Source organism: Cicer arietinum, chromosome 6 (assembly GCF_000331145.2).
Source record: "Cicer arietinum cultivar CDC Frontier isolate Library 1 chromosome 6, Cicar.CDCFrontier_v2.0, whole genome shotgun sequence".
Lineage (NCBI taxonomy): Eukaryota > Viridiplantae > Streptophyta > Magnoliopsida > Fabales > Fabaceae > Cicer > Cicer arietinum.
This window is the reverse complement of record NC_021165.2, coordinates 6075128-6085203: the sequence shown is the minus strand read 5'-3', so window position 1 is coordinate 6085203 and position 10076 is coordinate 6075128. Positions and strand designations below refer to the sequence as shown.

Sequence of the window (10076 nt, the reverse complement as noted above, 5' to 3'; positions counted from 1 at the left end):
TCCCTACAAATTATTTTTCATTGAAGACCAATTTTGAATCCGACCAAATTATTGTCTTTTTATTTAGAATTGTGTCTCCATTGGCATGGCTTGTGTTACACAAATACCTATCAAGAACAAAGCAGTGTATTTCAAGTTCCACAGTAGACCAAGTTTGTTGCAATATTATTATAAACCCTTAAGGTTAGTTAGTTAGTTGCCACATTTTTCAACTATAAAAAGAGTTGAACAGTATATAATAAACACTTGTTAACTCTTATTTTTGTTTTTGTACTTGCAATTTTGAATCCACAGCTTCAAGTGTTTATATGCAAAAATGAATGATAGTAATAACACGGTGACAATGAGAAGTAGTATTCTGAAAGATCTTTATGAGAAGCATAGACAGAGTCCTTACTATGACAATCTCTGTCGACCCATTTCAGATTTGATTCCATTCATTGATTCTGGAATCAGAGGTGTTACTACCAACCCTGCGGTATTCTCTTCATTTTTCCTTTACCTATATCTACTTTCTCTACAAAACAACATTGTTATATTTATTGGCCTTTATTTCACTACAGATATTTGAAAAAGCTATATCATCATCAAGTGCTTACAATCAGCAGTTGAGGTAATTTTTTTGCTTCTATTACTATATGCTACTAATAATCATCATCATGTGGAAGTGTTATTCACTTTCTTAAGATTTATTCATTAATAGCTAATATTACTCGCTTAACATTCTAAATTAAGCCGTTTACTTTGGAGAAATCAAATCTAATGTAAAATGATACGAATTTGATTGACGGTTAAGCAGGGAGTTGGTAGATGCAGGGAAAGGCATAGAAAATGCCTACTGGGAATTGGTTGTGAAGGACATACATGATACATGCAAACTCTTGGATCCAATATACAATGAAAAAGATAGTTTAGATGGACATGTATCTATAGCAGTTTCTCCCAAGCTTGCAAATGATACCAAAGGAACAATTGATGCAGCCATATGGCTTCACAAAATGGTTGGATGTCCAAATGTTTTTATTAAACTTCCTGCAACTGATGAATCCATTCCTTCAATAAAGGAAGTTATATCTCTAGGGATAAGTGTAAATGTCACTGTAAGTTTTATATTTTGATGTCACAAAATTTGATTCTTATAGGATGCAGTAGCAATATATGCTTATAGTTTTTATGTGTATTTTTGAACAGCTCATATTCTCTCTCCCTAGATATGAAGAAGTAATTAATGCTTATTTGGATGGTCTTGAAGCTTGTAGTATGAATGATTTATCTAAGGTTAGAAGTGCAGCAGCATTTTATATTAGTAGAGTGGATACTACAATTGACAAGAAACTTGAACAGATTGGTACTGTTGAGGCTCTTGATCTCACAGGAAAGGTGTGAAGCATTTTTTTCTCCTCAATTTTTGTGGTTTTTGTTTTTGATTGTGTTGGACAATTTTGGATTTGGTGCAGTCAATAGATCTCGGTTTATGGATGAAGATTTAATCCAACAGCTCATATTTTAAAACCAATTTGATCAAGTTACAAAATAAATTGTTGATTGAAAATATGTTGACTAAGAGGCTTTCCAAGACTGATTCAACACATATGTGTAGGTCTAACTTGGTATTATAGGTCTGAGCCTGCGCTCCAACATATCAAATGTCTCTGCATTTTTTTAACATCTGAGTTGTACTTATGAGACTATTTCATGTATTTTAGTTATCATAATTATAATTTCTTATAGAAAAATGATATTTTTTTTTATAATGCGAGGGCTTGAGCCACTTTATGCTTGCGCCAACATGTATTTTTTTACTTGTCTGAAACTGTTGTAATGATTGTTTCAGGGTGCGGTTGCTCAAGCAGTGTTAGCTTACCAGATTTACCAGAAAACATTTTCTGGTCCAAGATGGAAATCCCTGGAGAAGAGAGGTGCCAAGAAGCAAAGATTGATGTGGGCATCAACAAATGTGAAAAATTCATCTTACCCTGATACTTTTTATGTTGATTCTCTTATTGGACCTGATACGGTAAGCCATAATAGTAATCCTTGGTAAGCAAATGGTAAAATTCGGTCAATCATTTATTTATTATAAGGTTACTGAATTGAAGTTGTTATTGTTTGGTGCATATCATACAGATTTCAACCTTACCAGAACATGCTCTTAAAGCATTTATGGACCATGGTATTGTTTCAAGAACCATTGATTCAAAAGTATCAGAGGCTGAACACATTTACAATGCAATTGAGAAGTTGGGGGTTGATTGGAGTTATGTTGGATCACAATTGCAACATGAGGTGCTGGATTCTTTCACAAAAAGCTATGACAATGTGCTTCAATGCCTGCAAAACAAGGCTAATGCATTGTGAATTCGTGTATGTTTGGTGTCACAGTGGTTTTGCTAGAACTATAGTGAGTCACCGTGATTTGATAAAGCCTACTATTAAGCCAAAACTTGATGCATATGCAGTGTGGGATCATACTGTCAAAGCTTGGCATGTACTAATACCACTCACAAAAATAAATAAACTGCTTTATCATATCCATAAATAAATAAATATTCAATTTGTTCATTTTTAATCGTCATTTTAAGGTTAATTGCACGTATTAAAACAATCAATAGTAAATATTGAACAATATTTAAAGTGAAATGACTCATATACTTATTGTCTTAAAGTTTCGAGTATATATGTTGTCTCCAATCTGTTTATGTGGTTGCTTTTAGCTCAAGCCTGAATGTGATACTTGTCTAGACTTCCCTCAGGACCCAACAACTTGAAGAAATAAATGGCTTAATATAAATCCCCAACAAAAGAAAGTGCAGATTTCATCTCATGTGACTCATTAATGTCCGACGAAAAGCACTAAGAACAGCAAGTTCTGAATCTACTAGTACTAAGGAATTGTTCCTTGTGGTGTGTGTCTGGTGGAGTTCAGGGTCAGGGTCACTAAAACAGTAGAGAGGAGCCTGCCAATGGGCATCATCCAGCACTGCACCGACCTCAAATGTCATCACATGAAAAGTCATTCCTGCACACATCAACCATCAGTCATTAATTATGAAGGAATAGTCAGTATAGATATAAAAGCATAAGTAAGTAAGTAACCGTCATAGAAGATCCACTTGACAGGTGTTCGAGTGAGGACATCCTCGTAGTACCAAATAAACTCAACTTTCTCCCAAACATTACAAAGGAAATTGTCCACATATTGTTGGCCCAAATAGTTAGCACCAAGGAGCCAGTTTGGTCGGAGAATACCGACCTCGAAATGAAGTAGTTGACAAGTGTGGTTGAAAGGGTCGAGAGTGTAGATAAAGGAGGTGCCATTGTTCCATTCAATGTCGTATTTGAGAATTCCAAGCTGATACTGGTTGATGTTGAAGTTGCGTCCATTAGGCCAATCGTACCATAAATCAGTCTGGTGGAGATCACCACTCCTGTTTACGAACATGACTGAGTGGAACTGTTCCGGCCAGGGAGCTGGGATTGGGTCACAAGTTGAGAGTTCAAAGAAGAGGAAGAAGAGACACAAATACAAACACATGTTGTTAGTGGCAGATCCCGTTGCTGAATTTCGAAGATATGTATTGTATCAAGGACGTGTGTCAGATATATACCACTCAAATTTCACTTGATTAATGTTTCTCAATCCTTGTTTTTGCTTTGGTTACTCATCAATCAACAAAATATCATCCATAAAGTTTTATCATATACTTTTGTTAGAAACCACACATCCAAGATGAATCTTATATTAAAAATACATTTCAGAGTTTGATAAATATAAAATTCCTTAGAATATTTTATATCGATGATTAAAAAAATACTAAGACAATAAATATAATAGATTTATTTATAAAATATATTTCAAACTTAATTAACTATGTCTAACCACCTAACAAACCATATTTAATCAACTAACTGATCTCCTAAATTAGTAAATAAAATAACTAATTTTACTAATTTTATATTTTATATTTTATATTGATAGATATTAATAATCAAAATGTAAATTGTAAAGAGTTAGTTCATCTCAATTAGCTAACAATAGCCTCCAAGTCTTCATTTATCGTAAGTTTGTAACAAAGATGGTATACAAGAATTCATTTATTGTTACAAAGACAATAATTATTCTCACGCTACTGATTCCCAGTGATGGGGCTGATTCTCCTGCATAACAAAAGTAGGATTTTGAAGCAAACATAGACTCAAATCAAGATATCTGTCTCTCCTAAACTTAAGCAACTAGTTGCTAATACATTTCCATTTCCAGACTTGCAAAATTAATCCCCTAACAAAACCATCACCACCCTTATCATTTACAAACTCGGGATCTAGTTTCGATCATAAGGATGTACAGAGTAGATAAGTTCCAAAGGCACTATATTAGTATATTAGAATTATTCTCAAAAATTTCTTTTGGATTACGTTCACTAACAAGCAAGATGCAAATTGCCATTTTATCCTTTAATGTGTGCAAAGAAAGATACTGAACTTTTCACTAATAAGATTCCAAACATAATTGTCCTCTCTTAAAGCAGATGCAGCAATAGATAACAGGCAAAATAACCCGAACGGAAGCATAGGTACATACATATTATATTACACTATGATTTGGTTCAATTTGCAATTATCTGTTGCGGCAAGATATATTTGTGCAGACTTTGATGGAAACAAGATATATTTGTGCAGACTTAGATGGAAAGCCATTCCATCAAACTAATCAATGTTATGCACCACAAATGAGCAAATTGGGAGATAATCTTCTATCAATCTAACATCTCTGTACTGATTCTAAAAGTCAGAGATGCTTGGTATACCAGTCATAGAAGTGAATTTATGATGAAGGCCAAGCATTGTCTCTCGTGATCAAGCAAAATCTCCAAATCATTCAGTAATCAGTACTATTCATCAAATGTCTCTTTCACGGATTGTTTGTTACCTCATCCCCTCAAGCCACAAGAAAGGAAGAACAACACGGTCATCTACTCATCTTAACCATCCCAACCTCCAGAGCTGATCAAGACCATATCTAGCTCAGCTCAAGGAATTAACCTTTGCGTGAACAATAGTGGACTGTCATAACTTTAGCCAATAACTCAGCCTGCTACACAAAGGTCATATAGACCCAATATCCGAACATAATGACCCATAATCCGAGTATTATCAAAGAGATCATGTCAAACACGTGTCCTTTTACTTGATCAAATTAGACAACACACGGATAGAGCACATGAAACATAGGGGTACCACACAAGAAAAAAAGGAGTCAAAGATCATTTAACATGTGTACAAGAAAAAGTAACAACTTCACCCACTCAATCCATGGTGGGGGGTTAATGGAGACTAGGAGACCAAGGCCTATGAGGCCTTATAAATAGACAAAGTGTTCAGCCAGAAAATCTAAGTTAGTCATTCTATTCACCTACACACAAACCTAGGTCACAATACATTGTCGGCTAGGTCTATCTGAATTCTACTTCAAGAACAAATAGCCAAACTTAGAATTACAGTGCAGCTTCCAACAAGACTTTGATAGAAGATACCTGGGAAGACTTGAAACATACATGTTTGGACTTTGGATTATGCAAAGAAAAACCAATGGTTCTTTTACAATTAATAGCTTAATATGCATCCCAACAAAACAAAATGCATATAGATAGAGATACAGTACAAATACTAGTCTCACAATTACTTTAATATATGGTAATGTTGGGTGGCCTATCTCATCTCATCTGACTCATTAACGTCCCACGAAAACCAGCAGAAGGTCCTAAATCTGATAATAAGGAGTCGCTCCTTCTGTTGTGTGTCTGGAGTTCAGGCTCAGACTCACTAAAACAGTAAACAGGAGCCTGCCAATGGGCATCATCCAGCACTGCACCAACCTCAAATGTCATCACGTGAGCAATCATTCCTGCACTCACCAACCATCATCATATATATCAGAATTTCCGGTCACCGGTAACACAAGTACTATTAATTTAATAAACATAACATATTTTTGTAAGTAGCAAACTGTTATGAGTACACATTAAGTATATAAAAGTTATCAACGTGGTGCTTAATTGACTAATCTTTGGGTTGAGTTCTTATCATAAGGATTGAGTAATAAGGCATAAAAGCATAACTAACCGGAGTAGAAGATCCACTTAACAGGTCTTTGAGTAAGGACATCCTCGTAGTACCAAATAAAGTCGACTTTCTCCCAAACATTACAGAGAAAATTGTCGACATATTGTTGACCCAAATAGGTAGCACCATCGAGCCAATTAGGTCGGAGAATACCGACATCGAAATGAAGTAATTTGCAAGTGTGGTTGAAAGGGTCGAGAGTGTAGATAAAGGAGGTGCCATTGTTCCATTCAAGGTCGTATTTGAGAATTCCAAGCTGATGCTGGATGATGTTGAAGTTGCGTCCATTGGGCCAATCGTACCATAAATCAGTTTTTTGGAGATTGCCGCTTCTGTTTATGAACAGAACCGAGTGGAACTGTTCCGGCCACGCCGATGGAATTGGGTCCGAAGTAGAAGTTGACGATGCCGGTTTTATTGCGGAGACTTGAAGGAAGAGACACAAACATAAACACAAACAAATGTGGTTTCTTTCAAATGTGACAGAGGCCATTGCTGATTGATTTGGGAAGGAAGATATGTAATGTAACTATGAACTATGAATCACGTGGATAAGATATAATCACTCAAAATAATGCGTTTCAACGTTTCCCAACTCCCAACCCTTATTTTTGGTTTAGTCACAAAAATAAATCCTAACAATAATCATTAATTAATTAAAAACAGATCATTTTGTTTTCTTTAGCATTCAAGCATCATCGTCTACATAGATATATTATTGTTTTGGCACACTTTTGGTTCCATATTTTTGGATATGGATATGTTAGGATTCCTTTTTAGAATTCTTCAAATATTACTGGTATTTTAATTGAACAATCCTTTTATATTGAATGATTTTGTTAGAATGTTAAATAAAAAAAATGAAAACAAAAATTGCCTAAATTATCCTAATTTTCGGAGATTTAATTATTAACAGAGATTTAATTATCCAAATTTTATTTTTTTCAAGTATTATTTTAACGATTTAATATATATATATATATAGTGTAAATAGCTTTTAAAAACAATATGAGTCCAACTCTTATTAAAGATTTTAATTTTTGAAATCGTAAATGTTGCTTAATTAGTCTTTAAACTTTGTAAATTAACAAATACATATTTGAAATTGTAAAATATCAATCAAAATAATTTCTTTATAAACTTTTGTTATTAGATATTCATTTTTTCAAGTACAAATTTGTCAATAAATTTTTTTCATTTCATAGCAAAATTGTGAGCAAGTGTAGAAAAATTGTAGACAAATTATTTTATGAAAGATTTAAATTTTGTAAGAAAATTAATCTACATTGTAATAATATTAATATAAGATCAAGGTAAAAACATTAAATATTTAATTATCATAACAAATTGTAGTCCCTAACCTTAAAAATTTAAATATAAATTATTTTGATTAATTTTTTATAATTTCATATATGTATTTTTCAATTCATAAAATTCAGATATTAATTAGACCAACGTTTATGACTTGAATTTATTCTAAAAACAACACATCAAACCAATAAATTTGCAACTTCGATTTTGCAAAGAAATTTACCTAACACGTTTGTCATTCACCTACGAAACCATTCCTTGTAGTAACGATGATATAATTTGCTGATTTCAGTGGATTGAATTTAATTTACTGTCAAAATAAAATGATGCCATTGATTTATGTGTTAAATTCGTGCAGCTTATTTCTTTGTTCTCAAATATCAACAGAATGAACAAATGCAGTAAGTCAGAAATAGTACAATATAAGGAAAAATCTTTCAAACCAAAATGACCAAAGATAAGATTTCACATCTACAGAATGCAAATTAAGATCAACTGTTAGAACATGAAAAGAAAAATCCATAATCAAATGTTTTATTACTAAGCTATAAAAACATGCTGTTTATAAAGGTTTAATATGTAACCACCAACCATAAATATCTAATAGATGAAAGTGAAAGCCACAAGCTTCTAGTTTTCACTCTTTTTTTTTTTCTTTTATACTGATCTCTAGTACCTAATATGCCTTCAACAAACAAGTTCAAGTTATTCAGACCTTATTTATAGTATAACAAATATGGTATACAAGAATTCATTTATTGTTACCAAGACAATATCATTTTTTCTCAAGCTACTGATTCCCGGTGCTTGGGCCGCCCGGAAATTTCTTGTTATCGTCCCAGCCTCTTACCCATGGCTGCCCAGGTGTTGCTCTTGTTTCAGGAGCAGAATGGCTGTTAAGATTCTTCATAACTCCTTCTCGAACTGCAGCAAAGACCTAAGCAACAAACGACTAGCATGAGCACAAACCCTTAATAAATTGGAATTTCATTTAAATATCAAAATGAGACTCACAGGATTAATGCTTATTGATTCTGGGGGTTCCTCCTGCCCAGATAACCATTTCCATAAATCTGGATTTTCCTGCATAACCAGAAGTAAGATTTTGAAGCTGACATAGATTCTAATCAAGATATCTATCTCTCAAAAAGTTGAGCAACTAGTTTCTAACACATTTCCATTTCCCATTCAAGACATGCAAACTTAATCCCTGACAAAATATATACACTTATCACGCACACCCTTATCATTTACAGACTCAGGGATCTAGTTTGGATCATAAGGGTGTTCAAAGTAGATAAGTTCCAAAGGCACTGTTATATTAGAATTATCCTTAGCAACTTCTTTTGGATTACTTTCACCAACAAGCAAGATGCAAATCATGGTTTCATCCTTCATTGTGTGCAAAGAAAGCTGCTAAACTTTTCATTAATAAAATTCCAAACTAATTGTCCCTTCTAAAAGTAGATGCATCAATGTCTAATAGGCAAAATAAGCCGAACTGAAGCATAGGTGCATACTGCATAGAGATCATTGCAGAGATAAAATTAATTGAATGAAGTCCATTTGCATACACAGACAGAACACAAACTCGCATTTGGAACATCCATGCAGGCTTCTGTGGCCAGGCTCTATAGCCCATTTAAATAGACACACAGTTTACCTCTGAAATTGATACCATTAGCCCCTAAATTAAATTGTTAAAGCAAAGGTTTTAAGGTTTGAATTTTGTATTAAAATGCAATCATACAAAATATGAAGTTCATAAAAATTCTCAAATTCCATCCATCCTCTTAGAGTCAAGTTAAATAAACATTTATTTGTCTGAACCCTCCGATTAATAGGAGAATGGGGTCCTAATAATCTAAAATTTGACCGAAAGATAACTAGGTCTAACTGATAGAACTAGACTTAAACTCATCAGTAATATTCACAGTTTAGGAGGGACACTAAGTAAAGATGAATTAAAAGTAAATTTGAATAAATAAATAAGCTATTAGCAAATAAATATAAGAGAAATGAGTAGTAATGAAAAGGAAAAGGAAAATACGAGGTCGAGGAGATAAATGAGAGATGGAATGTGATTATGATCCAAGGAGTGAATATTGTCCTCAACCCATTTACCGAGAACCAAATCGAGTTCGAGGAAACCTCGTTGCTTGCTTCTATATAAAAGCCTGTTGAACAACCGTCTTTTGGCCTCTTGATTGGATAAATCGATCTGAAGCGAGTCGGAGGGAGTAACAGTATCGTTATTATCAGTGTGGGAGGTGAAAGGGGAAATCCTATAATATCCAGAAAGAGGCCTAACAAGGGTGTTCGCTGAGGAATTGAACACTCTGTGGAACACTCTTTTCATAAACACAGAAGAACAGCCCATTCTTCCGATTACGTAAATCTTTATTTTCTCTCTCTCTCTCTCTATTCTTCTTATTGCTAACATCGACCAACCTTTTTTCTACCTTCCTTCCTGCTACCGTGGCTATTTTTTCCTCCACACACCGTAATTCTTCGCCCACGTCACAACTCACAACTAACTCCTTTTTTAAAAAAAAATATTGGACTGAGGCAAATTTTTATTAATTGTTATTATTTTACGACGACCTAATGTTTGGTCAATATACATGTTACATCTTTTTAAT

The 10076-nt window shown here is 33.8% G+C and overlaps 4 protein-coding genes across 4 annotated transcripts; 1 reads left to right on the top strand and 3 right to left on the bottom strand.

Moving 5' to 3' along the window:
* The first annotated feature begins 7 nt into the window (after window positions 1–7).
* LOC101501711 (uncharacterized) lies at window positions 8–2547 on the top strand. The gene is made up of 7 exons (XM_004503758.4): window positions 8–183; window positions 295–478; window positions 564–613; window positions 800–1100; window positions 1192–1380; window positions 1835–2017; window positions 2128–2547. Exons 1-7 carry the CDS (start codon window positions 86–88, stop codon window positions 2356–2358), a joined length of 1236 nt encoding a protein of 411 aa, XP_004503815.1. The 5' UTR covers window positions 8–85; the 3' UTR covers window positions 2359–2547.
* An 81-nt stretch (window positions 2548–2628) lies between these two features.
* On the bottom strand, window positions 2629–3705 carry LOC101502039 (uncharacterized protein At4g14100-like). The gene is made up of 2 exons (XM_004503759.4): window positions 3097–3705; window positions 2629–3019 (listed from the first exon to the last, which is right to left on the bottom strand). Exons 1-2 carry the CDS (start codon window positions 3533–3535, stop codon window positions 2817–2819), a joined length of 642 nt encoding a protein of 213 aa, XP_004503816.1. The 5' UTR covers window positions 3536–3705; the 3' UTR covers window positions 2629–2816.
* Window positions 3706–5539: 1834 nt separating this feature from the next.
* Window positions 5540–6828, bottom strand: LOC101502369 (uncharacterized protein At4g14100-like). The gene is made up of 2 exons (XM_004503760.4): window positions 6124–6828; window positions 5540–5905 (listed from the first exon to the last, which is right to left on the bottom strand). The coding sequence occupies exons 1-2, from the start codon at window positions 6614–6616 to the stop codon at window positions 5715–5717; spliced, it is 684 nt and encodes a 227-aa protein (XP_004503817.1). The 5' UTR covers window positions 6617–6828; the 3' UTR covers window positions 5540–5714.
* Window positions 6829–7940: 1112 nt separating this feature from the next.
* LOC101502675 (succinate dehydrogenase assembly factor 2, mitochondrial) lies at window positions 7941–9948 on the bottom strand. Its single transcript, XM_004503761.4, has 3 exons — window positions 9485–9948; window positions 8449–8517; window positions 7941–8371 (listed from the first exon to the last, which is right to left on the bottom strand). The coding sequence occupies exons 1-3, from the start codon at window positions 9875–9877 to the stop codon at window positions 8225–8227; spliced, it is 609 nt and encodes a 202-aa protein (XP_004503818.1). The 5' UTR covers window positions 9878–9948; the 3' UTR covers window positions 7941–8224.
* Window positions 9949–10076: the final 128 nt, after the last annotated feature.